The sequence below is a fragment of the Gambusia affinis genome, linkage group LG04 (assembly GCF_019740435.1).
Source record: "Gambusia affinis linkage group LG04, SWU_Gaff_1.0, whole genome shotgun sequence".
Lineage (NCBI taxonomy): Eukaryota > Metazoa > Chordata > Actinopteri > Cyprinodontiformes > Poeciliidae > Gambusia > Gambusia affinis.
Genome location: NC_057871.1, coordinates 9,027,546 through 9,050,808, shown reverse-complemented (window position 1 = coordinate 9,050,808; position 23,263 = coordinate 9,027,546). Strand labels below are relative to the sequence as shown.

The window sequence follows — 23,263 nt, the reverse complement described above, 5'->3', positions numbered from 1 at the left end:
CATGGAAAGAGCCTTGAATGTTTTTTGGGGTAATGGTGTCAGAAGATAGTCAAATGTACACAGATATTTTCTTGTGAATGTGGACCCTGCAACCCTTAATGCCAAAGGCCCAGGCTCACCTTATTTTTATTTTATTATTTTTAACATTCTCAATAGCCTTCTTGCATGGACACTACCAGTACAGCCTTTCATTCATAGAGCAATTCCCCCAGTGTTCCCCAGAGCACATGGAGAACATTGCTAACTTTTATGTAAAGCCATCTTTATATGAGAAAGTGTATGGGGGAGTGCTGGTCCCTGTGCTTTTAATTTTAATTTTATATGGAAAAAATGGAGCGCAATTTGGACTGGTCTTTGTTTTTCACATTTCAGTGCTTTAAGTTAATGTGATTGAATTATGGCCTTTTACATGCTGTCAACCCATTAAAGCAATGATCTTACTATCTTGAATGAATGCAGACCTGGTGTTATATCCACTTGACCAAATAGATGTGAACATTTAAAGCATATTTTCACTTCACTGCTGACTTTTAAGTTGTTTACAGATAATTATGGCAGTAGCTTAAATTTTTGAACCTTCAGTTTGGGCAAATATTTATTTTACAACTAACATTAAACTCGTACTTAATGAAACAGAATATCATTGATATAGTTCAGTAAAATAAAGGCAGTTCACAAAGTGAAACGGTAATATATCTCTGAATTTTCCTTAAAACCCAACATTTGTTACATTCTTGGAAAAATACTGTATTAAGATCAATAAGCATAACTTTGAAAGCAAAAATGTTATGGCCTGCACACAATCATTGGGAACATTGATGACTTGGTGACAGCATAGACAATGAATTCCTTAACAAGGATGATCAGCCACAAAAGGTTATTGCTCAAGATGTTGGCTGTTCAATTTGCAAAACGTGTGCAAAGCTCCTTGAAGTTCAATTTCTACAGCCAGTGATAATTTGTAGACTATGATTATCTCCTGGTGTTGATCTGCTGTATTTTATTAAATTTAAAGTCAGAGCAGCCATCTAACGTGATGTTTCATTGCACTTCGCTGTTGACCAGCTTTATAGACGTGGTAATTTAATTATCCAATTGGACATGATGTCTTCCCACATTGCCAAAACTAGATCAGCAACAGCAACCATGGTATCACTTTTGTAAGCAAACCGGCCGTGCCAAACCAAAACTCCACAGAGAATCCATGGAGACACAGGATGAGAGACACCAGAACCAACAGTGCAGATGAAATTAAGTAGTAGTCGCAGTAGTTAATGCAAAAGTAACTCCAACTAAGAATGGAGTGCAAATACTGCATTTTACACAGTCATGCTTTTCAGAAGTTTGTCTGTACATTGAAGTTCTTCTTTTTCTAACAACCTAATTATATATTTACATTTTCAGAGAACTGAAATTTGGGGTTTCATTAGCTGTAAGCCACAATCATCAGAAATAAAAAGGAAATAAAAGTATGAAAATTATTCTATGTATTTTTAATATAAACTTCACTTTTTGAATGAAGTGATTAAAATAGATGTTTTTGATGATATTATGCTCCCTTTATTGTTTAATGCACTACACAACTAACTTGAATTTATGTACAGGTATCCCTGATCTGTTTTGCACTATGTTGTTGAAGCTGTAAAATGTACGTTAACGCGACAATGTTCACAAATTTGATAACAATTCTGTTCTGTTGATAGTTACTTTATAATATGCAAGTTTTATATAAAATCAAATCAAATTTGCATACATTTGTAATAGGAAGTAAAACATTTTAGATCCTTCTTAGTTTTCTTCAACCCGTAGAGAAAGCCTGAAAAGCATGTCTCCGTTTATCAGTGCTTTTTTAAAACATTTTTCTCTTTGGAAAGCACTACAAAGTTCAAAGGCAAAATTATTTCTAAAAAAATTTTATAAGGGGTTTTGATGGAAGAATTTTAGTTGAATCAAGCTTTTTGTGGGTCGTTTTCTAATGTAGTACCACATTTTACCACAAGGAGGCGAACAAACCGGAAACAGGAAATGTCGTCAATTGACGGGCGAAATTCAAACTCCTATAACCAAACATCCTTGAGGTAAGTGTTTCTTCATTCAACTTTACGGTTTACGTCTTTTTCTAACAAAATAAGGTAATTTTAAAACATAGAGAGGAGTTATAGAGAGGAGTTAATCGTCTGTATTGAATGACATTGTAGCACTGTAACTTTACTTAATTTCAACAATAGATTTCTGGTTGCGCAAACGCAAGCTAGCAGCCAGAAAACGTTAGCTGCATGGCACTGAAAAGAAGGTTAAAACCAAAATAAAAGTGTTTTGAAGGTTTGTGTTATACGTTGATGTCGATAGTGAGGTGATAAGTGAATCTGTTTCCGCAGTGAGGATTATCTTTAGGTCGCTGGAACAAGGAGGATGCCTGTGGAGAGGACGGAACACCGCGGAGCCGCAGAGCTCCACAAATATTATGAGGTCTATGAGACTATCGGCTCAGGTGCTGTGTTGAAGTGTTTTATGTTTGTATCGATTCGTCCCGAATTTGGGGGTTCTAAACCTTGTTTATTTTGCAGGCGGCTTTGCTAAAGTTAAACTGGGCCGACACCTGCTGACAGGAGAAAAGGTTGCCATCAAGATCATGAATAAAAAAGATCTCGGGGTGAGACACAAATAGACCTTTTCGTTAAAACTTTCCAGACATGAATTTGGATTTGGTACGAAAATGTTCACTTAAAAAAAACAGCATAATTATTTTTACAACACTAGTGAGACTTCATAATGCTGTTCTCCCTCCTGAATGATGAGAAAATGAGAGCCAATAGTAATAAAGATGGTGATTATTATCGGGTTCACTTTTGGCACAGCGTTAAATGTGACTTAGACGAAACACAGTTTGACTTCGTGGTGTTCCTGCTTTGTTTGAAGGATACACACAACTTTTCTTTGACACGCCTGTGTTAAATTAGTCAGGTCACGTGATGCACAATAAACCAATAGGAAAACAACAATAAACAAATGAGAGCATTAAAACATTCATCATGTCAACAGTGATAAATAAAAACAATAAGAAAATGCAGAACTGGAGTCCAGATAAATAAATGATGCATGAAAAAGAGGAAGAATGTTTTTGGTGCCAAGATCTGTTTAACTGTTAATCAGACCAGTCTCTCTTCCAGCCGAAAAAACTAGGCTGTGGTAACAATAATATATATTTTTGATGGTTCATGATAAGTTTATTCTCAAGGAATGTATTTTAATGGACTTTCAAACAGTCAAAACTAAATTAAATATTATTGGTTGTTCTGTAAAGAAATACAAATTCATGCATCCAAAAAGCCTAATGATCATCGTTCCGCTCAGGATGACTTGCCGCGTGTAAAGGTGGAGATAGAAGCCATGAAGAACCTCAGTCATCAACATGTCTGCAGACTCTACCATGTCATAGAAACTTCAACACAGATCTTCATGGTGCTTGAGGTAACTCCCCTCAGACTTTACACTCACTGTAAATGGTAGAGATTATGACATGAGTTTTTTTAATGTAATTATCTCTTTTGTTGGGTCTTGGGTCAGTACTGCCCTGGTGGGGAGCTGTTTGATTACATCATAGCCAAGGACCGACTGTCAGAGCAAGAGACCAGGGTGTTCTTCAGACAGATTGTCTCAGCAATGGCCTACGTCCACAGCCAAGGATATGCTCATAGGGACCTTAAACCGGTACTAACTGCAGTCACGTACCTGAATGTGAAGTAATGCAACTAAAGCTAAATCAAGTTGTTTCTCTTCCCTGTAGGAAAATTTGCTGATTGATGAGGACCGTAACTTGAAGCTCATAGACTTTGGCCTATGCGCCAAACCAAAGGTACATATGCTGCTGCATCCTCTGAATCATTCTTTGTGTTGAAGGCAATTAGAAATTAATTTGAATTATTATTAATCATTCTATGGCATCTTGTTTTTCCTAATTTGCAACAATAGCCACTATGTTTTTGTTTTTTTTCTTATTTACATATCTTGTTTTTTTGTTGTTGTTTTTTTCTTTCAGGGGGGTTTAGGTTATGAGCTAATGACTTGTTGTGGGAGCCCTGCATATGCTGCTCCGGAGCTCATTCAGGGAAAAGCATATATTGGTTCAGAGGTAAGACATTTGCAAAGCTCTAACTTTAAAATGTTGGACTTTGGTTTTTGTTAAGATCCATTTGACCCAGCTCGACTTGCCCTATGTAAGAATGATTTCACAGTTCTGCTCTTTGATGTTTGTCCTGATCATATTTTCTGGTGCATAACTCATAGCAGCTGAGCTGTGAAATCCTGTCTGTTACACTTGGTGCTGACATGCTGCTGTGTGATGTCTAATGTCCAGGCTGATGTATGGAGTATGGGAGTGCTGCTGTTTGCTCTACTCTGTGGATATCTTCCCTTTGATGATGACAACTGCATGATCCTTTACAGAAAGATTATGGTATGTGATGTACAATTTCTGTTGACTACAAAGCAGTTCCAGTCTAATTTACTACATGACTAGCATTGCAGTTAAAACCACCTGACCTGAACAAGACGAGACCAAGTCTATAGAGAGGTTAGAGTGAGATAAATAAACTATTAGATAATTGCTGCAGTCTTAACAAGATAGGGAAGTACAGTTGTTGCACTTTTGTTCTTTCTTTCCGTGTTGTTGAAAGAACAGCGAAAGATAGATGTATTTCACTGGAAATTGTTTTTCCCATTTGTTTTTTATCCTCATTTTCACACCATTTGTACGTAGATACATCAAGGAGCACTTTTTACATTTTCACAATAAAGCACTTGGTTGCATTTGAATAGATGGTGATTATTTATTTGCTATTTAACCTTATTATTCTCAACATTTTAGTTATAACCATTAGGTTAATTTTAATTAACTTTTAACCCTGGGCTTTTTCTTCTTCTTTTTCCAGAGGGGTAAATATGACAACCCACAGTGGCTCTCACCAGGCAGCATCCTCCTTCTCAACCAAATGATGCAGGTGTGTATTTAGTATGGCTGCTTCATACTTGTTTTTATTTTTAATTTTCTGTTTTCTCTTCTAGTGTTAACTCATGTCTGTCATATACAGAACTGGATTCCTTGAACCTTTTCACAGTTTGTCACATTTAAACACAAATCTCAGGATATTCTGAGATTTATGAAGCCAATAAATGCATAATAATGATGAAAAGGAAATAAATGTGATTTTGAAACATATGCCTAGAAAAAACAATCAGCAACACACATTTTGTTTTGTTTTACTGGTCTAATGCATGAATAAAATGGTTAAATTATGTCTTCAGCGTGTAGTCAAGTTCTTCAGAGTTACCAATGACCTAATTATGAAACAGAAACATCTAAAAGCTGAAGGACGCCAGCCCTCGAGGACTTACTAAATGATTGTAAAATCGAAACACGCATGTTCACATAAAACATCATGCTGCCTTTAGACCAGGGTGTTTTTTTGCCTTACTGAGGTGTTGTTTCTGCTCATGCCCTCTAGGTGGACCCCAAGCGTCGCCTGACAGTCAGACAGCTTCTGGATCACCAATGGGTGATGAAGGACTACAACAGCCCTGTAGAGTGGCTCAGCAGGCAGCCGGTACAAGCAGCCAGAAAGCAGAGAATCTCTGTTCTGAACTCGTCACTCGGACTTTCATGAAGCTGACTTTAAATAAGGACACTTAATTTGGTCCAGAACGAGCAGTCTCTCACACAACCACCGATCCACTCAGATTTTAATTATTTTTTTTTTTTGTAGGTTGCCCACATAGATGAGGACTGTATCACTGAGATGGCGGTAAACATGAAGCGATCACGAGAAAGCACCGCAGCACTGGTGAAGGAGGTGTGTGTGTGTGTTTGTTACTAATATTTGTGCCTCCCAGCTTGTTGCTGTTTGTTTGCTTCATGATTGCGTTGGTGGCTCATATAATTTGTGAGAGCAGACTCTCGCAGCTTCCTTCAGATGTGTATCTTAATAGATTTGACCTCCCACAGTGGAAGTACGATCAGGTCACAGCCACCTACCTGCTGCTGCTGTCCAAGAAGCAGAAGGGGAAGCCTGTTCGCCTTCGCCCTGAGGCGCGCCTCTGTGAGGACTCTCCTCTGCACCAAGGACTGCAGGTAACATGCAGGACCCGACCAGCTATGATATTTTCAGAACATCACAAAGTTGGATATTTAGTTTAGAAAAAAAACTAATTTTATTTACTTAATTGTTCAAAATTAAAATGTGATCTATGGATTTTTTTCCCTTCTTTCAGAAAAGAGAAGCTCTTCACTTCAGTGAAGACGAAGACGCTGTCATTATCGGGTCTTTGGACTTTTACTCAGAATATATTGATGATTCTCCCTGGGTGTCAGATCGGCACCACAAAACGCCGGCAGGCAGAGGTCGGCAAGATGAAAACAAAGTTATGGTATGAGATATGCTTAGTTTTCTTTACATGTGCAGTGATGCACAATAAAAAACCTGATGATGAAAAGGTGGCAAAAGAGCCTTTCCGATTGCCCTTCAGTAATGATCATGTAACCACAAACCCCACTCCGTTGATAAGTTTGTCACTCACATCTTCCAAGGTCAGATCCTGAAACTCACAGCCTTTACCTGAGCAAAATGAGTAGGAGGAATTTTCATTGTATTTTGGAAAATGGAAAATGGACTGAACTTATATACAGTAGCGCTTTTCCAGTCATTTTGACCACTCAAAGCGCTTTACCCTGGAGTCACATTCACCCATTTGCACTCACAAACACACACACATTTATACGCAGATCTGTAGGCAATTTGAGGTTAAGTGCCTTGCCCAGAGGCACATTGACATGTGGCGGGAGGAAGCTGGAATCAAGACGACTACACTACCATAGAGCCACAGTCGCTCATGAAGTTTGTCCAAATGCATTCAGTCCTTTAAATGCAAGAAAATATATATTTTATGTATAATTCAGACAATGACACACCTGGCAGTTACCTCGGTAACCATTTTTGTTATTGCTACTATAAACTTTTTATTAAGTAGTTTAAAAAGCACAAAAATGTCAAAATTTCAGAAAGCATGGCATCAACACACACAATAAAGATGTTGGCCCATAAAATACAGCAATAAAGCAGCGAATTGCTCGCTGGCTAATCCATGTGCCGTTATTGGCCAGTGCTGCTTCTATTGCATAAAAGTGATTGGACAGTGTACACAAAGACTGTATGTCAGTACAGGAGCCTTTTTCAAACATAATCGCCTTTTTAAAGTGCGTTTTTATTATTCATTTATTTTTTCAAAGCTAAAACAGAAAAAATCTCCAGTGGAAATAATTCTTCTTGGTACTAAAACCATGTAAAAGTGGTCTATAGTGTCAAAATGTGGAAAAGGCACCTTTGTGTCTCCATGAGACAACACCACATGTTCACATATTGACTCCTTAACATGAACATGCTATCATAAAAACATTCTGTTTGTGATTCTGAAGAAACTCACATCACCATTAGCGGAAAAGAGAGACGCGTTCACCCTGACCCCAGGGAGCGCGGTGACGCCACAACACCGCGAGAGGAAGGAGAGGGACCAGGAGAACAAGGAGAACATTGCTGAAGAGAAAGGAGTCGATGTATTTGCTCTGCCTCACCCTCGGACCCCTGCGTCCAGTAAGAAGAACCGACCCAACAAGAACGTGCTGAACACACCCAATCAGAACACAAACTGCAATGGCACCAAAGCCAGTGTGGCCACACCTAAAGGCAAGTGGAGTTTTATTGTTTGTAAACCAGCGAAAGTAATTGAGTACAGACAATGCAGAACCTAAGAAAATGTATTTGTACAGTAATTGTTTGTTCAGCCTAACAAGGGGTTGAAGTAAACTCCACATTAGATTAAATGTACATTAATGAACTGCCCTCTCCACATCCCCCTCTTTCATTTATCCTATTCCCTCGGCCTCTCGCTGCTCTCATAATCGCAAGTGCCACAACCACATGCTACACATTTGCAAGTAAATTGTCTTCTGGTAATAAAATCATTTATTGGCCCTGTTTTTTTTTTGTTTTTTTTCTTATTCAAAAGCCACTCATATTTCAATAATTTAGCTGTCATTACGGCCACTGAAAAACGGACCCACACATCCACTTATCACTGTCAACTCAAAGGTGAGGTTATTATCAGGAAGCTAATTATTTGTCACTTATCTGTAAATGAGGGGCACTAATATGAATGGAGAATCCTAATTATTTGTCACAGTGTCTTCTCTGCTCAGACCTCCAGCCTCATTAGTTCTTCAGAAATTCAGCCGGCTAACTTGCTGTATTTTGACCCAGTTGATGTTAAATCCTCTGTGCTGCCTCTTGTTTTGCTGGCAGAGTATGGACATGCCGCTGGTGACATCCTTGTCCACACACACACTCGGTGGTCTGTGTATGTCTGTCCCCAGGCGTGTGCTGTGACAGGTGTAGCCGTCTCCTCCCTTTGCTTACTGTCCCACATGGGCTGTAGTGACATGTGTTCTCTTGCCACTAAAGCCCAGTGCTCCATGTTTCTCATTTTTAAGCTTTGTTTTCAAATTCAAAGTCAGAGACACATTGGTTTTTACCATAAGCGTAAAAGTTTTTCTCCTGAACATTTTCACATGTAATGCAATACTTAAGTGTCATTATTTCACAGTGTTTGATCATTTTATCTACAGTTTTATTAAAGTTTGTACTGGGTGAAAGAGTAAAAACAATTTGACTCACAACTTCATTTTATTATCTGGCATAAATTATTAATTTGGAGTTGTGCAAAGAAGAAAGTTGTTTTTAAAATCCTGTTTATTTCCTCTTAAATGGTGCCATAGTGGTAAGAAAAATGCAACAACCTTCAGTTACAACTTTGAACAACTGACTTTTTGTTGAAACTTTTGCTGTTTTAACTAGAATTTTAGTCGTTTTTCATATGATCAGTCATCAACATGAAAAAACAAAACATGGCACTTAGTTTATTCTTTCAAGAACAGCTGAGAATGCTTTTCTAAGACCATGCTTTATTGTTCTGAGAAAACTGCTTACCGGTAGTCTTTTGGAAAATTCACATTGCATGGCAAAAATTGGTAAACAATTCCCCAAAGCAACAAAGAAGGATGATTCCCTTAGTGGCTAATGCCACTCTGCAGGAGGTCCTGTAATTTACTAACCTGGTACAATTGTTTCTATTAGCCAACCTCCCTGTTTATTATAAAAACTTAAAATATTGAAGAACTATTTTGTCTAATAATTAAAGAAAATATTTTTGTTCCAAATTTGATTTTTCAAAATGAAACCATTTCCTTTTCAGTAAGGTCATCATTTTCCCAATCATTGTTCATTCAGCTTTAAGATTTCTTCCTGGGTTCATTACAGATGGGTTTGGCTTCTAGTTTACAGGCATACAGAATAGTCTGAAATTAGTTTGGGGTTTTTCCCCCCACACTTCAGTTTATAAAATAACTGACCATGCTGGTGGATAGCTTGCCTTTGAATTTTATTTACCTGTCTTGCCCTATTTTCTTTGGCTGTCAATAGGTTGTGAGATTGGATCCAAGGAGCAGAACAAGAACAGGGTTGCTGAGAATGATTCTGCAAACCTGGAAGTATTGGCGTTCAGTCCAGAGCGAAGGTGAGTTCATCACACAGTAACTGTAGCTTAAAAATCCCCGACTCACACAGGTGGAGGGTCAGTGTTAAGTGATTCCATGGTTGCTGCCCAGGTCCAGGTCTTTGGACATGGCTGCTTCAGGAGACAGTGGGAAGAAAAAGCGAGGAGGGAAGGTGTTTGGCTCCTTGGAAAGGGGCCTAGACAAGGTTATCACAATGCTCACGCCAAGCAAAAGACGAGCTCTGCGAGACACGCCAAGGAAGATTAAGGTATGCAAAACAATAACAGTACAGGTATACAGAAGTAGCAGAGCTCTGTAGAAATTTGCATCAACATTCAGATGGGAAATTTAAATTTCCATAACTTTTATTTTCTTCAAGGCTCAATATAACGTCACCCTAACCAGTCAGACCAATCCCGATCAGGTGTTAAACCAGATCCTCTCCATCCTGCCAGAGAAAAATGTCGACTTCACGCAGAAGGGGTAAGAAGATGCATTTTCTGTTGCTGCTCCTCTTTAAACTGATTCTTCTGTTTTCACACTGATGTTTTCTCTGCTTGTTTTTTAGATATGTCCTGAAGTGTCAGACCTGGAATGATTCTGGAAAGGTAGCCATGGCGTTTGAGCTGGAAGTGTGCCTACTGCAGAGGCCGGAGGTCGTTGGCGTGCGGCGGCAGAGGCTGAAGGGAGACGCGTGGGTTTACAAACATCTGGTGGAGGACATCCTGTCAACATCCAGCATCTAAGCAGCGTTTTAGCTGTACTGCTGTCTGTTAGTGACACAAAATACCCTTTTTCTTTGTCTGTTGAAAAATTTGAAATAATTGATCAGTGTTGGATATTTTAATTCAATGATGTGCGCATTAATATCTGTAGGTCAGCCATGTAAGGATTGTGTAATACATTAGTTTATGTAGAACATCTTAATCCATGCTTTCTCTAATAATTAAGATTAAAGTTATTTCTTTTAATTGTCTTAATGTATGAAATACAGCAGAACTTTGGTTTCCATACCTCTCAGCTGCTTTTGAACATATTTATTTTTCCACCCTTGACGGAGCAACACTTCAGTAAACGAGCATTATTAATTTACCATCATTAATTTACATGTGTTTGCAGTTGTCTCTCTCTGTTCCACAGTGTTATAAATGTCTTGTTTTATTTCCGTGTTTGTCTTTCATTTTCTCTGTCATTTTTATTGTTAATGAAGCTAAATAAATACACTTCCTTTACTGAGATAAATGACTGAGATCATTAGTCTGTCCACGGGTTTTTCTATTTGTTGTTTAGAAGTCAGGGGAGCAGTGGTTTCTGTACGGTGGTATTCTGCTCGTTCATTTTTTGTGTAACAAGTAATATCTCTGATGTCCTCCATTTTTGTTCAAGTCCCCCCAACTTAGCTTCTCAACCCTTTCTGCTTTTAGTTATTCTAATAAATATTTTTAACACTTTGCTGTGCTACATCAGTAAATCATTGGTGGGTGTGGTTGCTGGAGGACAGTAAGTGGGTCAGATGTTTGGGGGTAAAACAGAAGGAGCTGTGAATGTATTTTCTGCTGGAGCATCGCTTTTTAATCAATACCTAACAAATACAAACTTATTTATTCATGATGATACAGAAAATAAGGTGTTCAAAAAATATTTGGTTTTGTTTAAAGCATCAGTTTTATTTTTCAAAATAAGAATTTTATGACTATTTTTATGTATTAGACTTTAAAAAGTTTAATTGACTCCAAAGAAACTGATTCTGGTTCAATACAGTGGAAATGTAAACCTCCCTCCCCGGTTTTTGAAGGGAAAGTGCCATGCAGTCATGACAGTGATGCAGGTGATCAGTATTCATTTGTGGCAGGTTCTCCTTGAAGTATCAGCAGGGGGCAGAAGGGTAATTGTGAGTTGAGATGCTAATGAGAGAAAAATTAACCTTAATGAGAGACTGGTGGGTGTGAGGTGAAGGTTTCCTACAATTCTGGCCTGATTTTGAGTTTTAGTTTATGCAGTGTTGAGCTTTTTTTCTTGGAAATCTTGTAAGAGGATGGAATGAAATGAGTCCTATTCTAGTACCGCCCCTTCAACAGGTGGTGCTCACAATCCCAAACTCTTGAGTGCAGAACAAAAGAGCCTGTGTCCCTCAGAAAGAGGATTATTTGAATAAACGCAGACTATAGACCAGCGTTGTGGGAGTCAGCTTAGAAGTATCCACATTTTTGCAGCAGTGTTGGGTGAATAGTTTATATAAATTTCATCTCATTTTAAACTGAAGTCCATGATGCTGTCAGGTGTTAAAGCTGGAGGAAATTAATTCAGCTTTGTGTTTGACTTTTTGTTTGCTCTTTTACAGGTTTGCACCTCTGAGGACTCGTATGCAAAATGAGGCTTTTTCTGGGAGTTTCTCTCGTTATTCTCTTCCTGTGTATGTTTATAAATATATTTGTTCAGAGGCAAGACAATTTGTTAGCTATTTCTACTTCCTGACGGCGGTTCTTCACATTGCTGATTTTTGCAGGGCTACAGTCGGCTCAGAAGTCCAGCAACAGCAGAAATGTTTGTGAGGTAGGTTAAAGTTTCTCTTTAAAGACTTGAGATAAATAAAGGATGAGATTATGGAAACTCAAGACTTTATCTCACAAAATTAATCTATTATTTTAATTCCCCTGTAATTTCCTGGTGGTGTTTGGCACTTAAATGAAGGGTAGTTGCATATTTATGTTTGATGTTGAATGAATTAAATGTTACATTATGATTTTCATATTAGTCTGCAGAGGTGTATTGCAGACTAATGGAAAATGGGGTTACTAGGAAAATTAAAAATTTTTTTTGGTGGAACAAGTTACACAAAAACAGTTTTTAAATAGTCAAAACGAGCATTGGTAGGATTTTATTCTGTCTAAGCACTAAATCCAAATTTCAGTGACTACTATAGTCTAAAAATTGGTTTCTTCTTTGGGGCTTAAAAATTTAGGTGTGATCTCAGCCAATCAAGAGCTTCATCACTTGCATCTGTTCTTGTAATTGAACGTCCTCAGAGACCCGACTGTAGATGGACTGCATGTTTGAAATGTAGCTCAATAATTTTCAACAAAGCTCAGAAGAGATCAATGCCTTGTGCAATCATGGAAAAAGGTGGCAAAGGCCTTGAATGTTACGTGAGATCCAATCTCAATATACTTGTGATCCAGAAGTCACAAGTATGGGAGGAAAAAGAGACAGTAGCTACACCAACTGGTGGCAGAATAAGGTAGTTATGAACCACAGATGTTGGTCATTTGCTGCTCTTATCTCGTCCCTCTAGCTTTTTTCTCCACTCTCTTTTTGTTTAATAAACTCTTATACCACACAACTTGCATTCACATTCAGGTATATCCTGTCTGGAATTGAAAACGGGTATCTGAAGAGCAAAGAAATATTTTGGAAGACCTTAAAAAAAGTATCTGTCTTGGAATCAGACTAAAACTTTCAGGCTGTACTCTAAAAGAATTGCAGACACAATCCTACTTTTCCTCTATACATGAATATTAATTTCTTATCACGTCTGCTTGTTGCACTTTTTATCTTGCAGGCAGCATCTATGAGCGAAGCGGTGGTGTCTTTCCTGTTATCGCCTCTGTCTCTGTATTCGTGGATGGCCTCTACGCTGCTCAGATTCGTCGTCTCCCTACCGGCTCTCGTGTCCAGCGCTCTTCATCACTCCCTGCTGCTGCTCCTGGCTGGACCTTGGTGTGTTGCCACAATCTGCACCTCCTTTCTGCTTACATGCCTCCATGTTGGCCTGTACCTACTTCACATGGCACTGGTTGTAGGCGCAATGGCCTTTTTAACTCTAAATCAGCACAAAAAGCCTGACAGCGGTAATATTGATGAGTCAAAGGAAAATGACATGAAGGCGTGGATCCAACAGAAGAGACTTGAAGGCCGTCTGAGAAGAAGTGGCTGCAGAATTGTTCAGCAGGGCTGATTTCTGTGATGAAAATCATGCTATAGTGGATTTATTTGAGTGAAAAACACCACTTCAGTTGCTTTGAACCTCGCTTCACCTTCATTTACTTAATGAATGGGAAACCGGTAAATTTTTAAGATGTTTTCTGTGGTTAAATTGGCTTTGAGACATTTCATAAAGAAGGAAAAAATAAAAATTAAAGGAAACTAGAATGAGTCCTTGTGATCTAAATGAGGGTGAAAATATATATACCAGTTGCTACTGTAACAAACGCCCACCCTTTGTCCACTTATCTATCCCCCTCATTTTCGCTCTCGTCATCCTTAAATGTGGCCTCCCAATTATCTGCGGATTGTTGTGCGGTTTGCCCGCTGCCTCTCTCCCCCCCGAGATGTTATCATTAGGCATGTCTGTCAAATGGAGATGAGAGGATAAAGGAAGAAGAGGGAGGAAAACGACTACATCTTGAGCATTCACTGTGTCAGTGCTTTTTAATGTTTGCGTGTTTACATGGTGGAGTCCAGCAATGCAGGACGTGCAAACCAGAGTCCTGAAAAACACTAATAAAGGGAGTTAACAGGGAGGGAAACTACATGTGGTGGAGGCCCTGAACCGAGGCACTGGGTGCCTGCCCAACCGCTAAACAGCAGACCAACTGGGGCTCTCAGGGCAGCAATGAAGGGAAGTTCAACTATTTAATGCAAGCTGTTGGAATTACTGGTAAACATGTAGGCACTGAAAGCAAAAGGAAGTTTGTGGTTTGAGGTCTGAGCGCCTGAGTGAGACGGAAAGACAGGGGCGAAATGAGGCTGGATCATAGAGATTTATTACATGGCCGTGGCGTCCTAATTAGCATAAAGACTGGCCTGGCCTGCTCAAGCAGAGAATTAAAAACCCTAATTGTGCTGTCAGCCTCCCTCTGTCTTTGCCACTGCTGGCTCTACTTCATTCCACTCAGATTTGTTTCCTTCCACTCTAGCCGCCGTCTCCTCTTCTGCCTCTCGGTGCATCCATGCCGTTTAATTGTTGGTGATAAACGGGGTGTTTGTAATTGTCTCACAGATGAGAAATTGAGAACGCAGATTGTCTGGAAGAACAAGAGAATGAGTGGTCCTTTCTTCTGGAAGAGGATGTAGGGGAGAGTATTCATCAAATGTTTGTGTGAGATGCATCGGGGTGTTCTGTTTTAACACCGGCTGTGCAAGAGTTGGACTGTTTTCCAAAACCCCATGACATGTAGATTGAAAAGTTGATGTTTTAAACTTCTAAGATCCTTTATTGCATACACCTAAAACCAGATATTTCATACTTGTATTTTATGTACAGTCTACTTTTAAATGGACCAGAAGTAACTTGACAGTTGATCCAAAAGCTATTTCAGGAAAAGGTGTGACCAGTTCCTTTATTTCAAATTCAGTCTTGATTCAAAATGTGCTGTTGAAACAAATTTGGTCAAAGGTGCTCAACATGAAAAACATATATGGCTTTAGGCTGTGAAAACAGAAGAAATAATGGGAGAAAATGTAAGAATCATGGTGGAGCAATCTGTTTGAAATGTTCTGAGAAAAAAAATGCACTTGTGAACTCAACAGTGCAGAAACAAAAATTCCTGGTTGTTGATGAGTGATGTATAACCACAGGACCATGGGGAAGACAAACCATGTCCCAACATCCAGTCAAGAGAATAAATGTTTGACCCAAGCCAGAAAGTTTAAAAACAATTAAAGCTTAAAGCTGCACTTTTCCAAAAATGTTTTTTTTTTTTTTTTTCATATTTGTTAAAGCTGTTGTGATGGTATTTGAGACAACACATAATCTGTGAGAAGATGGAGCTCCTCCTTGAGCTACTACTGCTGTCTGAAGAAATGTACTTCTCTCAGTTGAAAGCAGGTAATCGGATCCAGAAGAAGTATCTTAGCGCTGCCAATCAATGTGCAAACTGTTTATCTGCAGTCATCAGTGGGTACTCTACAAATATTTCAAAAATTGTTCTGATTTATTTTACATTACCACGGAGGCGCCACAAACGTTATTCAACCAAAGTCCAAAAGGTAGATGTTTCAGGGTCTGGTTAGTGAGAGCTTGAAATGTCCTCTGACCAGTTTTCACACTTCGCAAAGGTTCGTGTTCCCGTAAAGGAAAATTCCTTAAAATTTCCACTGTACGAAGCCTTCCAGGGGACATGGGGATTTTTTTTTGTTTTGCGCTGCCCCTGGAAGGCTCCGTATTACGGTACAATTTTTTTTTTTGTTACGGTGCACAGTGCTTCGTGTTCTCATGGCAGTGATGTGACTTTGACACCCTCTTCAAGAATGTGTTTGAATCTCATGGTAAATGGTCAATCACCCATTCACGCACTGATGGTTATGAGCTACTATGACATTGTAACTATAGTACACAATATGTACTGTACACATGTGTATTTTCTTTTTGTGACATAATTATAGCTATTGCTTATTTTATTTAAAATTGTTTGTTTTACATATTTTTTTTTAATTAACATTATGTTGTGACAGTATAAGACAATCTGTGAAATAAATTGTGCGCCGTTTGTGTGAACTGTTCATTACAAACCCTAAAAAATGTCAGTAATTTAATGTGTCAGTTATGTTTATCAGTTTGTCAGTTATGTTTCAGTTATGTTTGTCAGTTTGTCAGTTATGTTTGCCAGTCTGTCAGTTTGTTTATCTGTTTCCATGACGACGACATAGCCAGCTTTGGAGGGGACATGACCGTTAGACTAGGCTAAGTACTCTGAATCCAATTGCCAGTCTTTTTTTGATGAATTTCAGGAATATGTTGAAAAAATTAATCTTGATTAAAACCTTATGGAAGATTACTTAAAAATCGAAGAGCTTGGCGTAGCAATACAACAAATGGCAAAGTGAATTTTATGCAGAAAAACTATTATTTGAGGCCCTCCTGGAATGCATTTTAAACAATAATCTCTATAGCACCATGAAACAAGCTGATTACTCTGATCCCCAAAGCCAACAAAGATCCTTTATCACTAGACAGTTGGAGTCCTGTCACTCTTTTATGTACAAATTACAAAATTTTAGCACTTGTTTATGCCAATTGCTTAAACAGTGGATTAGGAACGACTATTAATGAATGCCAATCAGCCTTTTAAAGGGAAGAAAATTCTATCATCCTACTAGAAAGAGTTTTTATATCTTTCTAGTTTTGTTGACAGTGATAGTTTTATTTTATTCCTGGATTTCTTTAAGGTTTTTGACTCACTGGCACACTGCTTTATTATAAAAACTTTAAAATATTTTGGCTTTGGGGAGAAATTTTGTAATATAATCTGATTATTTTGCGACAGACTGGCGACCTGTCCAGGGTGAACCCCGCCTCTCGCCCGGAACGTTAGCTGGGGATAGGCACCAGCAACCCTCCTGACCCCATTAGGGACAAAGGGTGAATAGAAAATGGATGGATGGATGAATCAGATTATTTTATACCGATATAAGTTTCTCAGTTTCTCTGGGAATGAGTCTGACCGCTAGTTTCTCTATGTCAAGAGTCATCAGGCAGGGCTGCCCAATTTCACCTAAATTAATTATATTAACTCAAATGCTTACGTCACTAATTATGAAAAATTCTAATTTGCATCTTATTAAAATTTGTGATAAGGTTTTCAAGATAAGTCAATTTGCTGACAATACAACAATTTTTCTAAGCGATAAAACTGGTAGACATTGCGCTAAAATCTATTTTAATGTTTTCCAGAGCATCTGGTCTGTTTCTCAATATTGATAAAAGTGAACTTCTACCGATCCATTCCAGCTTGGAGGGATCTGTTACCTCCATTACAGTTAAGCTCAAAGTTAAATACCTAGGAAATCATCGTGGCGATGCATGGCTGGTGTATGAGTTTCTGAGTGTTACGAACGAAGGTGCCTTAAATATTCCATAAGTGATCCCCAGTTCTGACGTTTGTCCCCTGTCCTACCGGTCCCCGGACTTACATTCGTTGTCCGCTGGTCAGCGGTGCCATATTAATTTTTGAGGTGGGGTGGCCATGGGTTGTTTTGTCACCTCTGTTACGTACTTTGAATGTCAGGTGTGCGCACTTCTTCAATTGATATGATGGCACCAGTCAATCAATTCTGTGGGTTTGTCACAATTTGTTCTAAAGTAAACAGTAAACATCCCCTGCCTAGAGGACAACATTTTTGAGTCTACTGTGCACTGCGGTCTGGCTAGATTTGATGATTGTTTGCTAATTTAATGCGCTGTGGTCATAGAGATTTGATGAAAAATAATCAAAAATTTTTTTTTTAAGTTGTCAGTGGGCAGAAGGCAGCTTTACACAGAGCATTTAGATGCCGGAATAGACTTTATTCCATTTTCAAAATTGGAGTCTGGAAACATGTAAAAGACGGATAAATGCCTGAAGTCGACCTAAGAACAGCTGAATACAGAGATTAACTGTATTAAGACACCGTGTTTGTGTGAAGGTTTTGTCATCATTACATCATTGGTGTAAACACAACAGTGGGATTTACTGTTTTACCCATCAGCCCAGTTGGATGAGCTGATGGGTCATCCAAGTGGATGACCCATCAGCTCTTCAGTTTGCCAAACCGCACACACATAAAGCTTATAAGCTGGCGACCCGTCGGAACCGCGCACACTGTAAAAAGCTCTGGCAGGATCCAAACGACAGCTCTTAGAACTATGGGAGGATTCGAACTCCGCTCATTCGTTTTTAGTTTACAGAAAAAGCGCCAAGCCACCAAATTTACAAAAGTAAACTGACCACACTTAGGCTTCGACGTGCGCACCTCATACAGACTCGTTACGTACAAGGTGCTTTGACCCAATAGATCTATTTTTCTACTAAATGTTAATAGTAAAGAGGGATAGATAAAGAAAAAAAATATTCCTTTCTGTTTTACTTAAAGGAAAATCTCAAGGTACACACAGTGCGTACAGCTATGGGCTCCCCTGTGTCCAGCTACTTATTACAAGTCCAAAATAAGCACGATACAACTATGCCAAGTATAGATAGATATAACAAAAATCACAACTGGTCAAATATTTGGAACATAAAAAATAAATGTCAAATATTCTCCAGCAATACCAATTTAGAGCAGCAGGACAACCTAATGGTCCCAAAGTATCATCACATTACAGTGTAGCAGCGCTATCTGGATGCTCTGGGTCTAAGACCAAAACGCTGCGCAAATTATATTTGCTGCATTTTCTACAAATAGTGCGGGAAAGAGATGTCTGAGTGGGACAGATAACCAGCCAGACAGTTGCCAATATTTTTGCATTAAAAACAAAATGAAAAATCATTGGATATTTAATATATTAATCTTCTACTCTATGTATCTGTTTACATATTTTCTTTTGTTCTACCATGACTGAGCAGGAAGTGGAGACGCTGTCGAACTAAACACATAACAAGAAAGACCTCTTCAGCAAATAACACCAGCTGCAGCAGCAGCAATGGGAACCAAGTCATTTATTTTATCATCACAGAGCCAAAATAGAGCAGCCTATAGTTTTGTAAGGCTACAAATTACCAGCAACTGGGGACATGCGGAGTACACCTGCCTTTACAATTTCAGAGTCCATGGAGAGATTGCAACATGAAGAGGAGGAGGAAGACGATGGATATAAAGTAAACTTACCTCTGTCTATACGAGTGTAACGGAGGTAAAAATTAAAAGCAGAAGAAAAAATTAGGGTACAAAACAGGGGTTTAAAATTTCAAAGTTGTAAGCATCCATTTCATTAATTCATATTTTGCATAGCTGGACTACATGTGCCTGCATTTTATTAAAACTACAACTAAATTGTAGTTATGTGGGCATGCGGCTCAGGTGGTCGCTGGGGCAGAAACTCAGGCATGGAGGAGTTTGAAGATTTCATGGAAAACAACTTCCCTATGGCTTCAAGGTGATTCTGGTCCACACCTGGCATTTCAGTAGGAGGAAGTGGTACAGCACCAACACTTCTTATAGTAGGGATGCTGTGCTGCTGACCTCAGCTGGGGACAGTGTACTAAACCATAACTGATTTAATGAGCCATTCGCAGTTTTACTGTACCACCTGTGTGTACCTAGACTTGCATGGCTTAATCTTTGGGACAAGTATATGCTACTGGCAGGATCAACCAGGTAGAACCCCAGGCGAGCGTGCGAGAGTGCATGCCTGCGTCGCCGCTGCGGATCGTAAGTCGGGCTTGCTTCTGGTGAGAGCTGGCCTCCACAAAGGTTGACCTGATTCTGTTTATAATTTTTATAGACAGAATCCCCTGGTCCTTCTGTGGAGTTGAGAGTGTCCGTTTTGGTGTCCTTAGGATTGTGTCTCTGCTTTTTGCAGATGATATGGTCCTATTGTCTTCATCAGAGCGTGACCTACTGCTTTCACTGGAGCAGTTCGCAGCCGAGTATGAAGTAACTAGGATGAGGTCACTGTATGATCGCTGTCTTAGCTTGGTCTTCATTGCTGGCAGTAAGTCGGGCTTGCTTCTGGTGAGAGCTGGCCTCCACAAAGGTTGACCTGATTCTGTTTATAACTTTTATAGACAGAATCCCCTGGTCCTTCTGTGGAGTTGAGAGTGTCCGTTTTGGTGGCCTTAGGATTGTGTCTCTGCTTTTTGCAGATGATGTGGTCCTATTGTCTTCATCAGGGCGTGACCTACAGCTTTTGCTGAAGCAGTTCGCAGCCGAGTATGAAGCAGCTAGGATGATGATCAGTGACCTGTAGGTGACCGGTGTCAGTGAAGTTTAAGTTTTGTGGGATTTTGTTCATAACTGAGGGAAATTTGGAGCAGGTGATCGATAGGCAGATTGGTGCAGTGTCTGCAGTAAAGAAAGCACTGTACCGGTCTGTCATCTTGAAGATAGAGCTGAGTCAAAAGGTAAACCTCTAGATTTACTGGTTGATCTGTGTTCCTACTCTCAGCTGTATTCATGAGGTTTGGGTCAAGCGGCCAAAATGAGTTTTCTCTGCAGGTTCTCTGGGCTGTGCCTTATATTTAGGGCAAGAAGGTCAGTCATCTGGGAGGGACTCAGAGTAGAGCTGTTACTTCTCCATGTCTAGAGGAGCCAATTGAGGAGGTGTGGGCATTTGGTCAGGCTTCTTACAAGCCTCCCCAGTGAACTGTTCTGAACATATCTCACCGGGAGGAGTCCCGGAGGAAGACTCAGGACACGTTGGAGAGACTGTATTGCTTGGCTGGTCTGGGAATACATTGGGGTTCCCTGGATGAGCTAGCCCAAGTGGCTGGGGAGAGAGAAGTCTGCACCTCCTTACTTAGGCTGCTACCCCTGCGAGCAAACCCAGATAAGCAAAAGAAATGGATTGATGGATGGATGGATACAACTAAATTGAACATTCGTAACAGAATGTTAATATTTTCATATAATTTATAATTTATTATTATTATTATTATTATTATTATTATTATTATTATTATTATTATTATTATTATTATTATTATTATTATATTATTTTATTAATTTTGTTGGGAAGATTACTTCAAAGACCTCATCAACCCACCCTAGTGCATGTCTTCCTTTGAAGAAGCAGAGTCTGTGACTTTGGTCAGGCTTTCCAATCTCTGGTGCTTAGATCTCTTAGGTGGTTAAAAAGCTCCCAGAGGTGCGTGAGATTCGCCTGGAGTTCTCTCCTTTGGATAGTTGTAGTCCGGGTTGAGATCTTCAACCTGGTCGTGGAATACTGGACCACCTCTACACCCACAGCAGGTTCCTGGAGGGTTCATGGGAGTTCACTCAGCCAGACTACATCTGCTTTGCGGACTTGGAAAAGGCGTTCGATTGTGTCCCTCTGGGTACCCTGTGGGATGTACTGCAGGCCCTCCCAGTGGGTGTCTGAACTTGGTCTGCATTGCCGGCAGTAAGTCGGGCTTGTTTCTGGTAAGAGCTGGCCTCCACATAGGTTGACCTGATTCTGTTTATAACTTTTATGGACAGAACCCCCTGGTCCTTCCGTGGAGTTGAGAGTGTCCGTTTTGGTGGCCTTAGGATTGTCTCTCTGCTTTTTGCAGATGATATGGTCCTATTGTCTTCATCAGGGCATGACCTACTGCCTTCACTGGAGCGGTTTGCAGCCGAGTATGAAGCAGCTAGGATGAGGAACCTGTTAGTTCACTGTATGACCTATAGCCTTCCCTGGAGTGATTTGCCGAAATGAGTTTTCTCCAGGTTTTCTGGTTTGTCCCTTAGATATAGGGAGAGAAGATCGGTTATCTGGGAGGGACTCAGAGTAGAGCTGTTACTTCTCCACATCTAGTGGAGCCAGTTGAGGTAGTGTGGGATTCCTGTAAGCTTCCCCAGTGAACTGTACTGGGCACGTCTCACCGAGAGGAGCCCCAGAGGAAGACTCAGGACACGCTGGAGGGACCATGTTACTCGACTGGCCCAGGAACGCTTTGGGGTTCCCCTGAGGCGGTAGCCCAAGTGGCTGGGGAGAGGGAAGTCCGCACCTCCCTACTTACTCTATGTATCTGTATACATTTTGTTTTTTTGTTCTACCATGACTGAGCAGGAAGTGGAGACGCTGTCGAACTAAACACGTAACAAGAAAGACCTCTTCAGCAAATAACACCAGCTGCAGCAGCAGCAATGGGAACCAAGTCATTTATTTTATCATCACAGAGCCAAAATAGAGCAGCCTATAGTTTTGTAAGGCTACAAATTACCAGCAACTGGGGACATGCGGAGCCTTTACAATTTCAGAGTCCATGGAGAGACTGCAACATGAAGAGGAGGAGGAAGACGATGGATATAAAGTAAACTTACCTCTGTCTATACGAGTGTAACGGAGGTAAAAATTAAAAGCAGAAGAAAAAATTAGGGTACAAAACAGGGGTTTAAAATTTCAAAGTTGTAAGCATCCATTTCATTCATTCATATTTTGCATAGCTGGACTACATGTGCCTGCATTTTATTAAAACTACAACTAAATTGTAGTTATGTGGGCATGCGGCTCAGGTGGTCACTGGGGCAGAAACTCAGGCATGGAGGAGTTTGAAGATTTCATGGAAAACAACTTCCCTATGGCTTCAAGGTGATTCTGGTCCACACCTGGCATTTCAGTAGGAGGAAGTGGTACAGCACCAACACTTCTTATAGTAGGGATGCTGTGCTGCTGACCTCAGCTGGGGACAGTGTACTAAACCATAACTGATTTAATGAGCCATTCGCAGTTTTACTGTACCACCCGTGTGTACCTAGACTTGCATGGCTTAATCTTTGGGACAAGTATATGCTACTGGCAGGATCAACCAGGTAGAACCCCAGGCGAGCGTGCGAGAGTGCATGCCTGCGTCGCCGCTGCGGATCGTAAGTCGGGCTTGCTTCTGGTGAGAGCTGGCCTCCACAAAGGTTGACCTGATTCTGTTTATAATTTTTATGGACAGAATCCCCTGGTCCTTCTGTGGAGTTGAGGGTGTCCCTTTTGGTGGCCATAGGATTGTGTCTCTGCTTTTTGCAGATGATATGGTCCTATTGTCTTCATCAGGGCGTGACCTACAGCTTTCGCTGAAGCAGTTCGCAGCCGTATGTGAAGCAGCTAGGATGATGATCAGTGACCTGTAGGTGACCGGTGTCAGTGAAGTTTAAGTTTTGTGGGATTTTGTTCATAACTGAGGGAAATTTGGAGCAGGTGATCGATAGGCAGATTGGTGCAGTGTCTGCAGTAAAGAAAGCACTGTACCGGTCTGTCATCGTGAAGATAGA

The 23,263-nt window shown here is 40.0% G+C and overlaps 1 protein-coding gene and 1 long non-coding RNA gene across 4 annotated transcripts; both read left to right on the top strand.

The window, feature by feature from the left end:
* Positions 1 to 1,953: 1,953 nt before the first annotated feature.
* melk (maternal embryonic leucine zipper kinase) lies at positions 1,954 to 11,052 on the top strand. 3 transcript variants are annotated; one of them, XM_044115356.1, is made up of 18 exons: positions 1,954 to 2,078; positions 2,379 to 2,491; positions 2,568 to 2,653; positions 3,355 to 3,471; positions 3,568 to 3,711; positions 3,788 to 3,856; positions 4,040 to 4,132; positions 4,358 to 4,456; positions 4,932 to 5,000; positions 5,505 to 5,603; positions 5,763 to 5,849; positions 6,002 to 6,127; positions 6,268 to 6,423; positions 7,469 to 7,736; positions 9,528 to 9,621; positions 9,713 to 9,869; positions 9,981 to 10,084; positions 10,170 to 11,052. In XM_044115356.1, the coding sequence occupies exons 2-18, from the start codon at positions 2,413 to 2,415 to the stop codon at positions 10,345 to 10,347; spliced, it is 2,025 nt and encodes a 674-aa protein (XP_043971291.1). In that variant the 5' UTR covers positions 1,954 to 2,078; positions 2,379 to 2,412; the 3' UTR covers positions 10,348 to 11,052. The 3 variants fall into 3 exon arrangements, with proteins under 3 accessions (XP_043971291.1, XP_043971293.1, XP_043971292.1); XM_044115358.1 differs by lacking the exon at positions 1,954 to 2,078 and adding an exon at positions 2,108 to 2,132; XM_044115357.1 differs by lacking the exon at positions 1,954 to 2,078 and adding an exon at positions 2,195 to 2,293.
* Positions 11,053 to 11,390: 338 nt separating this feature from the next.
* Positions 11,391 to 14,544, top strand: LOC122829485. The gene is made up of 4 exons (XR_006370372.1): positions 11,391 to 11,823; positions 11,943 to 12,014; positions 12,108 to 12,154; positions 13,161 to 14,544. It is a non-coding gene; the product is annotated as an uncharacterized LOC122829485 (long non-coding RNA).
* The last annotated feature ends 8,719 nt before the right edge of the window (positions 14,545 to 23,263 follow it).